Below are 19,879 nucleotides of genomic sequence, written 5' to 3'. Positions count from 1 at the left end.
CCGTTAAATGTCATTTTGTGCAGGAATTGTTCTAAACACGGGAAACACGTGGTACTTCACAGGCATACTATAGACACCCCCCAGGCACGATATTTAAAGGAATATTTCACATTTTTTTTTCACTTTAATCGTCATTAAAATCAGTGCTCCCGCCAAAACGCCCATTTTTAAAAACTTTTTTTTGCATTGACCCATGTCCCTTGGGGCAGGAGCCAGGTCCCCAAACCCTTTTTAGGACAGTATCTTGCATATTAGCCATTTAAAATTTAGCCCATTGGCTTGTTATTTGATTTTGTTTATTGAGTTTTGAGTGTATTAGAATAAACCTGTGCAGATTGGATGGTATAAATGCACATAGATTTTTTTACTTCTTCAAACATGATGCAGTATTCCTGCAGAGAACCGGTGGGAGCCGTTTCGGTAAATAGAATAAAGTGATCAACCTGATGGCTGAGGAGAAAAAGACTCAAATATTGGAGTCAGAATTAACAAAGGAGAAACTCTCCTATCCTGGATTTGACTAGAAATTGATGTGGTCGGCAGAATGTGTGATGGGGGGTTACACTGTGGAAATAAATAATTGTCTTAGTTAAAATATCAATCGAGGCCTGCACTAAATGACCTGACAAGTGTATAATGTACTTTTTATAGTATATTGACTTTAACGGTTCCTCTATAAGCATGGTTTGCTGAAAATAACTCTTAATGTTTTGATGTTCTGTTTAGCTTCCTTTGCTAAGATGTCACTTCGCAGAACTAAGCGCAGTGACAGCACCGATAGTATAGGACCACTGTCTCTGAATGAACAAATCTGCATCCAGTTAAAGAATCTCCCTCAGGATCTAAATAAAAAACACGTTTTGGAGACATTCCTTAAGAATTTTGGTATAATTCAGTGGACGTATTGCAAGCCTGGAAACAGAATGGCAATTATTCACTTTGCCCAGCATGTAAGTTTTGACCAAAAATGTACTATGTTTATATTGTTAAATGTGTGTGCGTATATATATATATACTTCATGCCCAAGAGGGTTAAGGCAGTGCTGGAAAATAATGGTGGCCACACAAAATATTGACACTTCGGGCCCAATTTGGACATTTTTAAATTTACACTGTTGTACAAGCTGTACACTCACTATTTTACATTGTAGCATTGTGTAATTTCTTCAGTTTTGTCACATGAAAAGATATAGTAAAATATTTACAAAAATGTGAGGGGTGTACTCACTCTTGTGAGAGATAGTGTGTGTGTGTGTGTGTGTGTGTGTGTATGTATATATATATATATATATGTATATATATATATATATATATATATATATAATTATAGTTTTTTTTTTCCACAGTTGTGCTCATAAATTTACATACCCTGGGATTGGATTTATTGAATATGAATGATAACAAAAAAACTTTTCTTTCATTTATGGTGTGTTTGATTTTTAAATCATAATAACAGAAACTACCCAAATGACCCTGATTAAACATTTACATTCCCCAGTTCTTAATACTGTGTATTGCCTCCTTTTAACATCAATATCATGAATGAAAGATGCAAGGGTCTGTGAGGAGTCCAGAAACTCATTGACCTTTATATATACACACACATTAATTACAAGCAAACAGATCACAGTTGAGGTTGGTTACCTTTTTTAATTGCCATTCAAACCCCTTTGTGTGAACTTATGTGCATGTTATCAGTCCAAAATCACCATGGTATGTAAAACTTTTGATTAGGGTAATTTGATTAGTTTCTCTAGATGTATGTTCGCAGACACTGAAGATGTAGCTAGTTCTAAAAGGGGGGGGGGGGTCACAGCTGCTGTGTCACTTATTGTTACTAAATGTCATGGCTGACGGAGGCATGCAAACTGACCATGGTGTCAGGGCTCAGCAGCCACGATAAACCGTGGTCAGTTTACAGAGGGGAGGGCAGAACCAGGCAAGGATCGGCCAGGTTTTTTTACAGCTTCCAGAGGGACAAGTTAGCGCAATACTGTGCTGTTTATCCTGCTATAAGGGAACAGGATATCTTACCCCTCATTTATTTTTGGGGGGGTTGGGGGGTTTACAAACACTTTAAATGGCTTCTAGTTGTTGTTTAGACGTCCAAGGTTCTTTCTTATACTATTCTTTAAAATAGCATTTTGGATTATAATGAAATCCAGTTTTTTATTTATTTATTCAGATAAATACTGTATTATCCTAATTTTGCTATTCAGAAGTTACCACTTTTGAGTTCTCATTGAAGATATTCCTCACATTATAGTGGTCAATACAGGTTAATACTATTCCGTTTAAAAAAAATATTAATTTCCCTCTTTGTACAGAAAGCAGCAGCAAATGCCAAGAAAGCAGTGACGAAATTCCACCAAAATGTCTGCGTTTTAGTATCGAAAAAATTCCAGTGAGTGAAACTTTATATTAGTTGCAGTTGTGAAGTGATTTCTGTGTGGGTTTTTTTTTTTGTGTGTGTGTGTGTGTGTGTGTGTGTGTGTGTGTCTGCAGCGTAGCACTATGGTAGTGAGTCTCTCCAGCCATTCGCAGTCAAGTGTGTTCTAATTTCCACTCATCTGGGTCACAGACCAGTTGTCTCTTTACTTGGTCTTTTACTTGGTCTCTAGTAGAAGAAGAAACTGTGTGCGTTGTGCTGTTGGTGGAAAATGAGTGACTCTTCAGTTTGATGTTGATAATACAGATGCCCCAACAACCTCTTCTGACTCTGCAAGTCCATCTCTGCCACCTTCACTTTTGCTTCTTGTGGGAACTGTGGCAGAAACTCCTGAAGAAAAGTATCGCCTGCTGGACCAGAGGGACAGAATCTTGCGACAAGGTACAAACAGATCTTCTTTGGTTGGCCATACCAGGACATATATTAGCCGCACAGATTATTTATTTTTACTAACAGTCATAGGTAGTGGCCCACCCAGACTCATCTAAACAGTCACAACGCCTTGTCTCGTGGTGACTTTCCTTCCCAACCAGTCAGAGGTTCTGATGGACTGTACACAGACTAAAAACTATGATTTTATTAGAATCAACTTGTTACATTAACCACTTTACCCCCCGGAAGGATTTACCCGCTTCCTGACTAGAGCACTTTTTGCAATTTGGCACTGCTTCGATTTAACTGCTAATTGCGCAGTCATGCAATGCTGTACCCAAACAAAATTTCCGTCCTTTTTTTTTCCACAAATAGAGCTTTCTTTTGATGGTATTTGATTGCCTCTGCGATTTTTATTTTCATCTGTACAGATTGTGATAGGAGAAAGGGAGAGATTGTTTGCAGCGCTTTGGGCACTACAGATCCAACCCACAGCACTGCTCACTGCCCATATTCTGCCAGTACTATGCAATGCTCTGCCAATACTCTGCAATAAATTTTAACAGAATTTTTTTTTATTTTTTTTACTGAATTTGTCTTTTTTTTCTTGATTTATAGCACAAAAAATAAAAAACCCAGTGGTGATTAAATACCACCAAAAAAGGAAATCTCTATTTGTGTGAAAAAAAGGACAAACATTTCATATGGGTACAGTGTTGCATGACTAATTGTCATTCAAATTGTGAGAGCACCGAAAGCTGAAAATTGGTCTGGTTAGGAAGGGGGTTTAAGTGCCCGGTGGTTAAGCAATTTTTTGTGTAGAATGGTGAAAATGCATGTCTATTTGGGGATAGAGCAGACCCTCTGGGATGTTAACCTGTTCCTAAAAATCTCACCTGGGACTTACAGTGGGGCAAAAAAGTATTTAGTCAGCCACCAATTGTGCAAGTTCTCCCACTTAAAAAAGATGACAGAGGCCTGTAATTGTTGTCATAGGTATACCTCAACTATGAGAGACAAAATGTGGAAACAAATCCAGACAATCACATTGTCTGTCTGATTTTTGAAATAATTTATTTGCAAATTATGCTGGGAGAATAAGTATTTGCTCAATATCAAAAGTTCATCTCAATATTTTGTTATATATCCTTTGTTGGCAATGACCGAGGTCAAACGTTTTATGTAAGTCTTCACAAGGTTGTCGCACACTGTTGCTGGTATGTTGGCCCATTCCTCCATGCAGATCTCCTCTAGAGCAGTGATGTTTTGGGGCTGTTGCTGGGCAACAGGGACTTTCAACTCCCTCCAAAGATTTTCTATGGGGTTGCGATCTGGAGACTGGCTAGACCACTCCAGGACCTTGAAATTCTTCTTACAAAGCCACTCCTTTGTTGCCCAGGCTGTGTGTTTGGGATCATTGTCATGCTGAAAGACCCAGCCACGTTTCATCTTCAATGCCCTTGCTGATGGGAGAAGGTTTGCACTCAAAATCTCATGATATATGGCCCCATTCATTCTTTCATGTACACAGATCAGTCGTCCTGTTCCCTTTGCAGAGAATCAGCCCCAAAGCCTGATGTTGCCACCCCCATGCTTCACAGTAGGTATGGTTTTCTTTGTTTGCAACTCAGAATTCTCTCTCCTCCAAACACGATGAGTCATACACTAGGTTCCCCCCGTGTGGTTCTGGGATTTTTGCCCACCATTCTTGTGATCATTTTGACCCCATGGGGTGAGATCTTGCGTGGAGCCCCAGATCGAGGGAGATCATCAGTGGTCTTGTATGTCTTCCATTTTCTAATTATTGCTCCCACAGTTGATTTCTTCACACCAAGCTGCTTGCCTATTGCATATTTAGTCTTCCCAGCCTGATACAGGTCTACAATTTTTTGTTTCTGGTGTCCTTCGACAGCTCTTTGGTCTTCACCATAGTGGAGTTTGGAGTGTGACTGTTTGAGGTTGTGGACAAGTGTCTTTTATACTGATAACCAGTTCAAACAGGTGCCATTAATACAGGTAATGAGTGGAGGACAGAGAAGCCTCTTAAAGAAGAAGATACAGGTCTGTGAGAGCCAGAAAACTTGCTTGTTTGTAGGTGACCAAATACTTATTTTTCACCAGAATTTGAAAATAAATTCTTAAAAAAATTCAGACAATGTGATTTTCTGGATTTGTTTCCACATTTTGTCTCTCATAGTTGAGGTAAACCTATGATGACAATTACCTATGATGAGAATTACAGGCCTCTCTCATCCTTTTAAGTGGGAGAACTTACACAATTGGTGGCTGACTAAATCGTTTTTTGCCCCACTGTATCTGACAGGAAGCAGATCTCACAGATGCAGTTTTTGTCCTATGAGATAAATGATTTAACTCTTTGCCACACTTATTATTCTTACTATGCATGGGAAAAATGAAAAACATTTAAACATTTTGAAAAAGTCTCCTTGTTACAAGACAGGTCAAGCATTGTTTTGCTCCATTTGTAAACACTTGTATGTTTTTTTTTTTCTGTTTAGTAGCTAGAGTAGAGGATAGAGGATAGAGCTTGATCAAGCAAACGTATTTGTAGGAACCTGTCCAGATATGTGCCCTGAAAAGGAAAGATACATGAGGGAGACGTGTAACCAGCTTAGCATCTTTGAAATTCTTCCAGGGACTGACAAGGTATTATTAGATGTTACAAATGTGCATCCCTGTACCTCCACTTAAGAAAATTTAGAGCGTTTGTCAAGGCAAAATGAAAAAATAAATTTCTTAATCATACTTTATGGGACTTGGGAGAAGTATTCAAGTACATAGGGTTGTGCTTCTCCTTTTCACTTGCGAACTAAAGCTGTGGTTCAGTATAACTACTCCCCAGCATGCCTCAGTGTCCTTGGGTAAACAGATGTATTCTTTCTGCTATGTGAGAAGCAACTCCTTTCCGGTTTCTCTTTTGCTTCGCAAGTGTGTTTTTTTTTTTCTAGCAAGCTTTAGTTGCTGCAGTGCCACTGAGGCATGTTTTTGCGGCTTCCAGAGGATCGGCTACTTCTTGGCTTTGCCCTGAAGGGCTGTACCTGGATCCATCTAGGTAGAAGCAGGGCTGGTATGTAATGTTGACCACTGGACTCTGCTTTAAGGGCTTACCTAGGCACATGGCCGGGTGCTGTACAGGCCCAAGACTATGGTCCACCAATATGGAGGAGCCATGTCCCTGAAAATCCCTTAGAGCGTCAAGATTGCAGGATGGGAGTGGAACATATCCCCTATGCTTTTCTTTTCTACCTGGCTTGGACCACAGTAAGTCTTAGGTCCACCACTATGGAAAGTCAAGGCCGTGGTTGTTCTGGGAGCTTAGAGGTGCTGAGCTGAGTCCCCTAATGATTACTCTAAGTTGCTCCAGCTGCTTACTTTGGTAACCTGTCAAGCAGTGTTACCGAACCACTGCCATTTTGATTTTGACACCACTTTTTGGATTGTCTACATAGTTGCATAGTTTGAAAAAATAAATTGAGTCCTTCTAATTCTGTGATGGTGAACCTTGGCACCCCAGATGTTTTAAAATAACATTTCCCATGGTGTTCATGCACCATCATGGGAAATGTAGTTCCAAAACATCTGGGGTGCCAAGGTTCACCATCACTGTTCTAGTTCAACCAAGAACACATTGACAGAGAAAATCCATATACACCATCCTTTACACACAGTTGATCCATGGGAAAAACCCAATAAATCATGATTCAACTTGCTCCAAGAGCAGTGAACAAATTTCTTTCTGATTCCCTAGAAGGTGATCTGATAGATATACATATAAACTGACAGCTCTGCTGCAAAATTCACTAAAGGGTGGAGCAACCTGATGACTGGAGCATGGTGGGAGTCAGGGGAATTGTCAGACGGGGAAGCCAGTGCCCTGTGTGTGTATTTTTTTTCTTTTTGTAATAAGGAACTTGTCAAAAACGTATTTACCCTACATTTATTATTTTTATTTTTTCCCCCTGTGAATGAGTAGGGGTGCTATGTACACTTATACTTATTCACATATGGGGGGTGTGGGGTTTGTGAGATGGGATCTGGGGGACCCCACACCGTTTATTTATTTGACGTGGGGTTCACCCTTTAAAACCCATTTTCTTGTGGGATTTTTATGTTCCAGAGTGGGGCCAATTGCTTTAGGGGAAGGTATGGTTGAAATAATATTGGCAGTTAAAGAGGTCTGTTGGTGGTTTTATGATAAAAGGAGTTTGTTTCTATATTAGGATTATGTGGTCTTGAAATCAGGGAGGTTAACTAATCTGAAGTAGAAATAAATGGCTAAAGCTTCATGCACACAACTATATAGGGGCTGTGTAATGATTGTCCTGTTACCCGCTGCTGCCACATGCATCTGCCTGTTAAAAAGCCTTAGATCAGGTGGCTATATACAGTTGTGTATCAAGGGTTGTGTGAAGCATCCACATAGGCACTGACATATGGTCCGAATGAAGGTAGTGTGCATTCGGAGCATATATCATACATGTAAGTGCTTAATGCAAACCCTGGCACACAACTGCGGACAGCCACCTCTTCTATAGCATCTCAATAGATGGCTGTATGTGGTGACAGCAGGTACTAGGAACGTCATTACGTAGACTCTGTGCATTGTATGGCTGTGTGCACGAAGCCTAACTGGTTTAGTTATGTTTAAAAGTAGAACTTGGTACTAAATAAAGGTATAACTTGCATACTGTACACATTTTTATTTCCTTAGATTGACCACGTGTATTAAGGGGTTAAATATCATGTTACATTTAACCCTAGGTTCATTCATATATTTACCCTTTCAGATATGTGGTCAGTAAATGCAAGGATTAAAACACAACACACAAAGAATGTAATAAAAAGATTTATTTGCTTTGATTAAAGATGTATACAGATGATACGATACAGGATAAATACAGCATATTCAATCCAGGGGAGTCACTAGCTCATTTTATAAATGAGCTACCTAGATTAGACAGTCAGGCTTCCGCCTTAATTCAACCTAAAAATGCAAACTAGTCTCCCAGTCATATTTATATGGTAGTGAAGACAATAGCTACAACTGATGAAAAGAAAAGGTCAAAGGTTCCCAACTTCCCATAGCATAATGAATGCCTCATGCATTAACCACCTCACGCCCGCCCTATAGCCGAATGATGGCTGTAGAGCAGGCGCTTTCATCCGGGTGGCCATCCCTGGACGTCCTGTTGTTTACTTCTCTCAGTTTATCATCTCTCAGTGCCGCTCTCTCTCCTCACACAGACAGAGTGTGAGAGGGGAGAGATGAACGGCTGCAGCGGCCGTCAGTGTAAAAAAAAAAGGAAAAAAAAAGTGTAAAAAAAAAGTGCCATCCACCCCCAGTGCCATCCTGCCCCAGTGCCATCCGCCCCAGTGCCACCTGTTAGTGCTATCTGTCCCCAGTGCCATCTGTTGTCATTGCCATTTGTCCCCAGTGCCATCTGTCATCAGTGCCACGTATACGTGCCATCTGTCATCAGTGTCACATAGTGCCATCTGTCATCAGTGCCACGTATTAGTGCCATCTGTCATCAGTGCCACATATCAGTGCCATTTGTCATCAGTGCCACCTGTCAGTGTCACGTGCCATCTGTCATCGGTGGCACGTATTAGTGCCATCTGTCATCAGTGCCACGTATTAGTGCCAGATGTCATCAGTGCCACGTATTAGTGCCACATATTAGTGCTATCTGTGATCAGTGCCACATATTAGTGCCATCTGTCATCAGTGCCACGTGTCATTAGTGTCACATATAAGTGTCATCATTGCCCACGTATCAGTGTCATCTTTCATCAGTGTCACGTGTCATTGTCCTGGTATTTCAAAAGTGTAATAAGTAGTCAACAAGTTAGATGTGTAATTTATGTTCCTAGAACACATGATGGCGCTCCCTGCATGTTGGGCCTCTCTATGTGGCCAGGCTGTGAAAAAGTCCCACACATGTGGTATTGTAATACTCAGGAGGAGTAGCAGAATTTTTTTGGGGGTGTCATTTGTGGTATACACATGCCCTGTGAGAAAAATAACCTATTACAATGACAATTTTGTGGAGAAAAAACAAAAATGAAAAATCTTAATTTTGCAAAGAATTGTGGGAAAAAAATGACAACATCAAAAAGCTCACTATGCCTCTTACTAAATACCTTGGAATGTCAACTTTCCAAAAAGGGGTAATTTGGGGGGTATTTATACTTTTCTGACTTGTTCGGGTCACAAGAAGCGAGATAGGCCACCAGTACATCAGATGTGATCAATTTTCAGCTTGTAGACTCTCTAACTTTCACAAAGACCAAATAATATCCACTAAATTGGGTTATTTTTACCAAAGATATGTAGCAGTATAAATTGTGGCCAAAATTTATGAAGAAAAAATAATAATTTGCATAATTTTGTCACAGAAACAAAGAAATATGCGTTTTTTTTTCAAAACTTTCGGTCTTTTTTCATTTATAGCGCAAAAAATAAAAACCCCAGAGGTGATCAAATACCACCAAAAGAAAGGTCTATTTGTGGGAAAAAAAGGACAAAAAATTCATTTGAGTACAGTGTTGCATGACTGAGTAATTGTCATTCATAGTGTGAGAGCACCGAAAGCTGAAAATTGGTCTGGGCAGGAAGGGTGTTTAAGTGCCCAGTAAGCAAGTGGTTAAACATGTTGTATATAGATATAAGTAATCACTCTTAACTATTCTTGTAATTCAATAACTAAAGTTATATATGAATATAGACCCATACTACATTCCACCTCTTGATTTACAAGATTCTCCATTTATAATACTCAAGATTACCTATAGATATATCAACATGTTCTACTCAATGTAGTCTTTTCGCTTGTACTTTAATATAAACATTTCTGGCTTCATTAATTTCATCCTTCACATTTCCAGTATTATGAATATATATGCAAAACACTCCTCATTATTAAATATGGTCCATCTCCCATATACTGTATCCCACTCCTTGGGTATTTTCCACATGTAAATTAATGTATAAAAGTTGTACATCCTTCCACCCCTTCTCTTATCTATCTAAACTTTTATCTCTTTACCCATTTTCTCTATCTGATTTACCTGTCCAGGAAATTTCATTCTGCTATGTTAGGGCTGAAAAATATAAAAAAATATCCAAACTTCAAAAAATATAAAAACAACTATATGTTGGACTAACAAAATAACACCAAACTTCCTTTCCAAAAGTTTAAACGCATAGATACTTGACAAAGTCCTCCATATCTGGTGATGGACAGCAGAGTCTTAGACATCCGGTTACCAGATCGCAGCTGCAGCATAGCACTTGCAACACTGTAGAACTGAAAGAACTGTAGTATACATAGTCCATATCCTTCGGACTATTGCAGCTCAGAAGTTATAGACGTGCAGGCACATACTTCAGGCACATGACCATTAGAGCACATAAAACAGTTCAAGTACTTCACCATCAGATTCAGGTACTTAACCATGATAGCGGGTGGAACAGTTCAGGTACTCGACCCTCAGAAGAGGTACCAAAAGTTTAGCTGCTGATCCTTGGTAAAGACTTTATAGGCCGTTGCTGCTGTCAAAAGTGTTTGTCTCCTTTCTCCAATATGCTTCTAGTTGACCTCATGGCAGGTGTGTTACCAAATATGTCAGTCCAACATTCCATAATTAACAACAGTGCCCATATAGCCCATTATAGATTTCTGAACAGGCAAATCAATGATCATTAGTGATCTGCCTTAACACTGATAAACTCAGCTTTCTACATTAAAAGAGAAATATTACTTCAAGTATATTACTCATCCCCCACCTGAACTATACACTACTGTCTCAAACTATAGGCCCAATTTTAAATTACTTTATGCGTGTTTCCTCTATGCACTTTGATCTCCTTCCACACTCTAAAGACATTCTGGCAGGCTAACCGGCTCTTGTCTACACCGATCCCAATATGTGCATATAATATGCCCATGCATATGTGTCACTCTACATGTCAGTCCCACCCCAAGCAATCAAGGAGAATTGAGGAAAAGCAAACCTGAGAACCTATTTTATAACTTTTTTTTTCTTTACCAAGAAAATTTTATGAAAACTCAATCAGGTGTATAGAACAGGGTGATCAAAGAATCACTGAGTGTCAGATATAACTGACTGTATATATACCACTAGAACACCTCATTTTGAAAGACTTAAAAATGTTGTTCATTGCAATAATATTAACCTAAATGCATAATTATAAGTAGACATAAAAGTACCCTTTTTTTTTCCTTGATACACAAAATGATTACTTTAAATTTAAACTGTCAATCTTATAGGAAAATGTACTTTATATGTAAAACCCCAGGCATACTCCCACAGTAGTAATGCCTTATAGTTCCACCACAATAATTATGGCAGAATATACAGAAGTAGATGCTGCCATAATTTAGCTTACATAAACACAGAAAGGAACAATATGTAAATGTTTGGGTATTCTAAGCCCTTGTACACACGGTCGGAGAATCTGTCGGAATGAGTCTTATCGGACCGTGTCGTCAGATAATCCGACTGTGTGTGGTATGCATCGGACTGATTCAGTCCGAATCTCCGTCCGACCCAATTTTCCAACATGTTGGAAATATTTCCCGAGCAACTGGGCTGGACGGACCTAATCCGAGCATGTGTAGAGCATTTTGATCGGACCAAGTGCCACGCATGCTCAGATCAAATTCCTACATCAACGCTATTGGCTACTAGCCTGAATGTAGTCCCATCGTAATAAAATTACGTCATCACGTTCTGAAAGATCGGATTTTTCAAAAACTTGGCCCGACCGCGTGTATGCAACAGTTTCGGACACAATCCATCAGACTAAATCCGACGGGGCAAAATCCGACGGATTTGGTTGGCGAAATCTCCGACCGTGTGTACGTGGGCTTACACCCTCCAAACCATTACATGTATTCTATAATTCCAGATATCAAAACAATCTTGCTGTCAATATTCACAAATTATTTGTTCTATATCATTTTAGATTCAACTCAATCAGAGAAAACCCTTAGAAATCTATCATTCAGCATCAAGATTATTAGCTGCTCTGGTTTACAATCAGTTCCAATGAAAACTTGCAGTACATTTACATATTACATAAAAATAACAACAAAAACAACATCAATTATTCAGTTTGACTGTAATCTTCATCTTTAGTTCTTGGACATCAAACCATATCAGACAGGTGGATTAATGCTGTTTAATATTGTCTAGGAACTAAACAAAATGAAAGGTTTTAGTATGATATTATTACAGTTCACTCCTAGAAAGTAACAAATAGTTAGCAACAAACACATTTAACCAACATTTTCCACAAATTACAAAACATATGGCCATTATTTCTGTTATTCCGAGTGCACTTTTATTACCCATATTAATTGAGCTCATTTCTTATCACCACGTGGATTTTCATTAAAGGACGTCCATTCAAAGTTATCATTAATTCACCATGGTTGAAATAACATTCACAAGAACATTATATGGTGTTCATCACATTTGTGCACAAACATTATACATCACCAAACTCATATTGATGTTTCTATTGCAACCTCTTCTTCAATACCATACAGATCTATGAAACTTCTAGGAATAGATCTGGTTCCTTCTGTATTAACAAAAACAAAACTTAAAAAAAAAACATTAGTGTTGTATCCTAGAACATGACACTTTATTACATTCACCAATAAAATTATAATAATCATGACTGCTATTCAGGATTTTAAATGGCGTTAACATCAAACAGACATTTTCTTTCTTTGTTTCAAATAATCCTAGATTTGCGTAATAAAAACTAACAATTTCAACTAGGATGTTAGTTTTATCAACATAATTAAACATTTCTTAGATGTTCACCAATGTCTAGCTTCACGGACACAATCTTTAAAGGGGGGAGGGGGGTTATCTCCCTCTCTTAAAGGAGAAAGAAGTCATCTTCATTCAAGCAGGCTCTCACAAATACAGCTGCAGGTGTCCCTTTTACAAAATGCAGGACTATTGTCCATTGTCTGGGGGGAGGGAAAGAGGGGGATCCTGCAGACTGCAGACATTCCTGCTAACTAATGATCTTTTCAGTTAAACATACAAGACTCACTTTTCTCAAAACTTTTACCTTAGTTTCATTACTTAACCATTCTAATGTTAAACATACTCACTTAAACATCAGTAGTCAAATGCATTTTTACATATCATCCATACAAGCAACTTTTTCTCACCGATAGCTAGCTAAACAACCAACAGAAGAGCTCAACATTTAAATTCAACACACATATTACTGCAGTAATCACAATCTAAGCATCAACACAGGTCATATTTTTCCTTTTCCTACCTGCTTTCTGCTCATCGTTTTCAAACCTCAAAGAACAACTATATGAGCACCAGCGAAAGGGCCACTCGTCCACCTAACGCGGTCATCAGCTCATCTGTTCTAGATCTCAAAAAATCTAAAGCTTGCCGGGGGTCTGCTAAGCACACAATGAGTGGAAACATTTGACTATCTACCCCCTTTGCTATATTTATCCAATTTAAATCAAACATAACTGCCACTAACTGCCACCAAAGCAAGGCTAGCAACAAACCTCCCATCACAGGGCACACTAATAATACAGTTTCCCAATTCTCAAAAAACATTACACAAAATCACTGCACTTCAAACCAGCACTGAAAGGGTTAAATATCCTGCTCGCAGCGCCATTATGTATTAAGGGGTTAAATATCATGTTACATTTAACCCTAGGTTCATTCATATATTTACCCTTTCAGATATGTGGTCAGTAAATGCAAGGATTAAAACACAACAACACACAAAGAATGTAATAAAAAGATTTACTTAGCTTTGATTAAAGATGTATACAGATGATACGATACAGGATAAATACAGCATATTCAATCCAGGGGAGTCACTAGCTCATTTTATAAATGAGCTACCTACATTAGACAGTCAGGCTTCCGCCTTAATTCAACCTCAAAATGCAAACTGGTCTCCCAGTCATATTTATATGGTAGTGAAGACAATAGCTACAACTGATGAAAAGAAAAGGTCAAAGGTTCCCAACTTCCCATAGCATAATGAAGCAGATGCCTCATGCATTAAACATGTTGTATATAGATATAAGTAATCACTCTTAACTATTCTTGTAATTCAATAACTAAAGTTATATATGAATATAGACCCATACTATACCACGCTACTGCCATTAAAGAGTATAGTCGTTCTATAGCTGGACAGGAGGAACCACTCCCCCATGAACTCCGCCCTTTGCCTGTGATGGTGAACCTTGGCACCCCAGATGTTTTAAAACAACATTTCCCATATGGTCCGAATGAAGGTAGTGTGCATTCGGAGAATATATCATACATGTAAGTGCTTAATGCAAACCCTGGCACACAACTGCGGACAGCCACCTGTAAACGGCTGTATGTGGTGACAGCAGGTACTAGGAACGTCATTACGTAGACTCTGTGCATTGTATGGCTGTGTGCACGAAGCCTAACTGGTTTAGTTATGTTTAAAAGTAGAACTTGGTACTAAATAAAGATATAACTTGCATACTGTGCACATTTTTATTTCCTTAGATTGACCACGCTACTGCCATTAAAGAGTATAGTCGTTCTTCAGCTGGACAGGAGGAACCACTCCCCCATGAACTCCGCCCTTTGCCTGTGCTGTGCATGACAATGAATTATCTGGTTACTTATATCATGGATAATGGGGAGAACAATTACAGAGATTGGTATGATTTTGTGTGGAACCGAACACGAGGAATTCGAAAGGTAAGAATGGACTAAGATTTTCAGAGAACACGTTGTGACCGCATAAGTAAATATCACCAACTCCATTTTTTCAGATCAATAGGGTCTTGACTGTCATAAAAAATCCTACCTATAAGCATTTTTATAGGTTTAATTCTATTTTTCATTACATGTTTCCTTTGAGGATTTTGGAACATAGCAAAATCTCTAGATGATTTAGATGGTATGTTTTCTTATAGGACATCACACAGCAGCACTTGTGCAACCCTGTGACTGTATCTCTAATGGAAAAGTGTATGCGATTTCACATCCATTGTGCATATGAGCTATGTGAAGAGCCTATGTTAGCCTTTGAACCATGGATCAACAATGAGAACTTGACAAAATGTCTGCAGAGCTTGAAGGAGATGTACCAAGACCTGCATAATCGTGGGGAGACTTGTCCCTGTCAGCCAGAGTTCAGGGGTTACAGTGTTCTCCTCAACCTAAACAAGGGAGATATTCTCAGGTAAATCACTGCCATATTTACTGCTTCTAAAGTAGATTTAATCTTTGGCTGAATAGCATTTTCTTTTGCTAAAAACTTTGGCTTAAAGTATACCTGAAGGTAGAGGTGCATTGAAATTTCGGCAGAAAGAAAAAAAAGGTGCCGATAATGGCACTGAAATGGGGCAAGTCTGCCCCAGGTGCTGCACATTGCGGGGATGTCATCCTGGCACGCCCCAGTCAAAGTCTTCCCCTCCCTCCTCCTCTACCTTGTGACACAAAGCAGCGTTCTCCCTGTGCCAGAGCTGAATTGTTCAGCAGCTGCTATAACAAAGTCCCGCCTTATGTGATAGACGGCACACTGATCCAATGCTGGCAAATTGAATCGGGGTGATGTTTATTATAGGAGGCAGGACTTTGTTTCTGCGGTTGCCTGACGCAGGCAATTCAAATCCAGTTCCGTGACACAGTGGGAGGTCACTGTTCTGCGTGATCCGGGCACTGGTGAGGCTGCATCTGATGGGCACTGGTGAGGCTGCATTGATCTCTTGTATCATGCCTGTAGTCTCTGACCATTTCCTGCAGTCTCTGACCATCACTTGTATCATGTCTGCTAGAGGTGCACCAAATTGAAATTCTGCTAATACTATTAGCAATGTGTTAAAGTTTAAGAAAGAGATTGCAGACATGATACAAGAGCTGGTCAGAGACAGCATTTTTCTTGCACTAAAGGTGCCAATAATGGCCAACAATAAATTCATATTAATTTAAATTGATGAGATTAATTAAAAAGTCGAATATAATACAAATTTATATATAAACTTTTTTTTTTTTAAACTGTCATTTTCGGCTTTTGGCTAGGTGCATCCCGTATTTTCTATTTCGGCACCAACATATTCCTTCGGTACACCTCCATCAAAAGTTTTCCTTTTAGGTAAAGGGGGAGTGCTAAGACCTGAAACTCATTGGCTGTTGCAAAATATAATCTTTCACAAGACTAGACAAACTTGTGTGCTGTCCCATCCTTTCAGAACTTTGGCAAACTCCTCTGTGTGTCCAATAGGACCCCAGTTGCTGTTGAACAGCCTCCATGACTGCAAACCACCCACCACATTCTAATGTAACTCGATAAGGTTCAGCGCTCCTACATCACAAAGACTACTGCTGGGGAGTAATCGCACTCAACTCGAGATGTCCTAATCTCTGAATATTCCATTACTACTCCTGCCACCAAAGTCAACACTCTTTGCCACACTTATTATTCTTACTATGCATGGGAAAAATGAAAAACATTTAAACATTTTCAAAAAGTCTCCTTGTTACAAGACAGGTCAAGCATTGTTTTGTTCCATTTGTAAAAACGTTTTTTTTTTCTGTTTTGTAGCTAGAGTGAAGAGGACAGAGCTTGATCAAGCAAACGTATTTGTAGGAACCTGTCCAGATATGTGCCCTGAAAAGGAAAGATACATGAGGGAGACGCTCAACCAGCTTAGCATCTTTGAAATTCTTCCAGGGACTGACAAGGTATTATTAGATGTTACAAATGTGCATCCCTGTACCTCCACTTAAGAAAATTTAGAGCGTTTGTCAAGGCAAAATGAAAAAATAAATTTCTTAATCATACTTTATGGGACTTGGGAGAAGTATTCAAGTACATAGGGTTGTGCTTCTCCTTTTCACTTGCGAACAAAAGCTGTGGTTCAGTATAACTACTCCCCAGCATGCCTCAGTATCCTTGGGTAAACAGATGTATTCTTTCTGCTATGTGAGAAGCAACTCCTTTCCGGTTTCTCTTTTGCTTCGCAGGTGTGTTTTTTTTTTCTAGCAAGCTTTAGTTGCTGCAGTGCCACTGAGACATGTTTTTGCGGCTTCCTGGATCGGCTACTTCTGGGCTTTGCCCTGAAGGGCTGTACCTGGATCCATCTAGGTAGAAGCAGGGCTGGCATGTAATGTTGACCACTGAACTCTGCTTTAAGGGCTTACCTAGGCACATGGCTGGGTGCTGTACAGGCCCAGGACTATGGTCCACCAATCTGGAGGAGCCATGTCCCTGAAAATCCCTTAGAGTGTCAAGATTGCAGGATGGGAGTGGAACATGTCCCCTATGCTTTTCTTTTCTACCTGGTTTGGACCACAGTAAGTCTTAGGTCCACCACTATGGAAAGTCAAGGCCGTGGCTGTTCTGGGAGCTTAGAGGTGCTGAGCTGAGTCCCCTAATGATTACTCTCCGTTGCTCCAGCTGTTTACTTTGGTAACCTGTCAAGCAGTGTTACCGAACCACTGCCATTTTGATTTTGACACCACTTTTTGGATTGTCTACATAGTTGCATAGTTTGAAAAAATAAATTGAGTCCTTCTAATTCTGTGATGGTGAACCTTGGCACCCCAGATGTTTTAAAACAACATTTCCCATATGGTCCGAATGAAGGTAGTGTGCATTCGGAGAATATATCATACATGTAAGTGCTTAATGCAAACCCTGGCACACAACTGCGGACAGCCACCTCTTCTATAGCATCTCAATAGACGGCTGTATGTGGTGACAGCAGGTACTAGGAACGTCATTACGTAGACTCTGTGCAATGTATGGCTGTGTGCACGAAGCCTAACTGGTTTAGTTATGTTTAAAAGTAGAACTTGGTACTAAATAAAGGTAGAACTTGCATACTGTGCACATTTTTATTTCCTTAGATTGACCACGCTACTGCCATTAAAGAGTATAGTCGTTCTTCAGCTGGACAGGAGGAACCACTCCCCCATGAACTCCGCCCTTTCCCTGTGCTGTGCATGACAATGAATTATCTGGTTACTTATATCATGGATAATGGGGAGAACAATTACAGAGATTGGTATGATTTTGTGTGGAACCGAACACGAGGAATTCGAAAGGTAAGAATGGACTAAGATTTTCAGAGAACACGTTGTGACCGCATAAGTAAATATCACCAACTCCATTTTTTCAGATCAATAGGGTCTTGACTGTCATAAAAAATCCTACCTATAAGCATTTTTATAGGTTTAATTCTATTTTTCATTACATGTTTCCTTTGAGGATTTTGGAACATAGCAAAATCCCTTGATGATTTAGATGGTATGTTTTCTTATAGGACATCACACAGCAGCACTTGTGCAACCCTGTGACTGTATCTCTAATGGAAAAGTGTATGCGATTTCACATCCATTGTGCATATGAGCTATGTGAAGAGCCTATGTTAGCCTTTGAACCATGGATCAACAATGAGAACTTGACAAAATGTCTGCAGAGCTTGAAGGAGATGTACCAAGACCTGCATAATCGTGGGGAGACTTGTCCCTGTCAGCCAGAGTTCAGGGGTTACAGTGTTCTCCTCAACCTAAACAAGGGAGATATTCTCAGGAAAATCACTGCCATATTTACTGCTTCTAAAGTAGATTTAATCTTTGGCTGAATAGCATTTTCTTTTGCTAAAAACTTTGGCTTAAAGTATACCTGAAGGTAGAGGTGCATTGAAATTTCGGCAGAAAGAAAAAAAGGTGCCGATAATGGCACTGAAATGGGGCAAGTCTGCCCCGGGTGCTGCACATTGCGGGGATGTCATCCTGGCGCGCCCCAGTCAAAGTCTTCCCCTCCCTCCTCCTCTACCTTGTGACACAAAGCAGCGTTTTCCCTGTGCCGGAGCTGAATTGTTCAGCAGCTGCTATAACAAAGTCCCGCCTTATGTGATAGACGGCACACTGATCCAATGCTGGCAAATTGAATCGGGGTGATGTTTATTATAGGAGGCAGGACTTTGTTTCTGCGGTTGCCTGGCCCAGGCAATTCAAATCCAGTTCAGTGACACAGTGGGAGGTCACTGCTCTGCGTGATCCGGGCACTGGTGAGGCTGCATCTGGTGTGCACTGGTGAGGCTGCATTGATCTCTTGTATCATGCCTGTAGTCTCTGACCATTTCCTGTACTATGTCTGCAGTCTCTGACCATCACTTGTATCATGTCTGCTAGAGGTGCACCAAATTGAAATTCTGCTAATACTATTAGCAATGTGTTAAAGTTTAAGAAAGAGATTGCAGACATGATACAAGAGCTGGTCAGAGACTGCATTTTTCTTGCACTAAAGGTGCCAATAATGGCCAACAATAAATTCATATTAATTTAAATTGATGAGATTAATTAAAAAGTCGAATATAATACAAATTTATATATAAACTTTTTTTTTTTTAAACTGTCATTTTCGGCTTTTGGCTAGGTGCATCCCGTATTTTCTATTTCGGCACCAACATATTCCTTCGGTACACCTCCATCAAAAGTTTTCCTTTTAGGTAAAGGGGGAGTGCTAAGACCTGAAACTCATTGGCTGTTGCAAAATATAATCTTTCACAAGACTAGACAAACTTGTGTGCTGTCCCATCCTTTCAGAACTTTGGCAAACTCCTCTGTGTGTCGAATAGGACCCCAGTTGCTGTTGAACAGCCTCCATGACTGCAAACCACCCACCACATTCTAATGTAACTCGATAAGGTTCAGCGCTCCTACATCACAAAGACTACTGCTGGGGAGTAATCGCACTCAACTCGAGATGGCCTAATCTCTGAATATTCCATTACTACTCCTGCCACCAAAGTCAACACTCTTTGCCACACTTATTATTCTTACTATGCACGGGAAAAATGAAAAACATTTTCAAAAAGTCTCCTTGTTACAAGACAGGTCAAGCATTGTTTTGTTCCATTTGTAAAAACGTTTTTTTTTTCTGTTTTGTAGCTAGAGTGAAGAGGACAGAGCTTGATCAAGCAAACGTATTTGTAGGAACCTGTC

At 39.6% G+C, this 19,879-nt stretch overlaps 1 protein-coding gene across 1 annotated transcript; it reads left to right on the top strand.

Annotated features, from left to right (window-relative positions):
* The first annotated feature begins 740 nt into the window (after nucleotides 1-740).
* On the top strand, nucleotides 741-18,513 carry LOC143925693 (germinal-center associated nuclear protein-like). The gene is made up of 5 exons (XM_077450155.1): nucleotides 741-885; nucleotides 2,696-2,830; nucleotides 16,470-16,609; nucleotides 17,777-17,974; nucleotides 18,193-18,513. The coding sequence occupies exons 1-5, from the start codon at nucleotides 741-743 to the stop codon at nucleotides 18,511-18,513; spliced, it is 939 nt and encodes a 312-aa protein (XP_077306281.1).
* Nucleotides 18,514-19,879: the final 1,366 nt, after the last annotated feature.

Source organism: Lithobates pipiens, unplaced genomic scaffold, assembly GCF_037356315.1.
Source record: "Lithobates pipiens isolate NorthernLeopardFrog02 unplaced genomic scaffold, aLitPip1_a1.2 Scaffold_22, whole genome shotgun sequence".
In the NCBI taxonomy this organism is placed as follows: domain Eukaryota; kingdom Metazoa; phylum Chordata; class Amphibia; order Anura; family Ranidae; genus Lithobates; species Lithobates pipiens.
The sequence above is the reverse complement of the archived record's forward strand: the minus strand, read 5'-3'. Positions and strand labels throughout refer to the sequence as shown.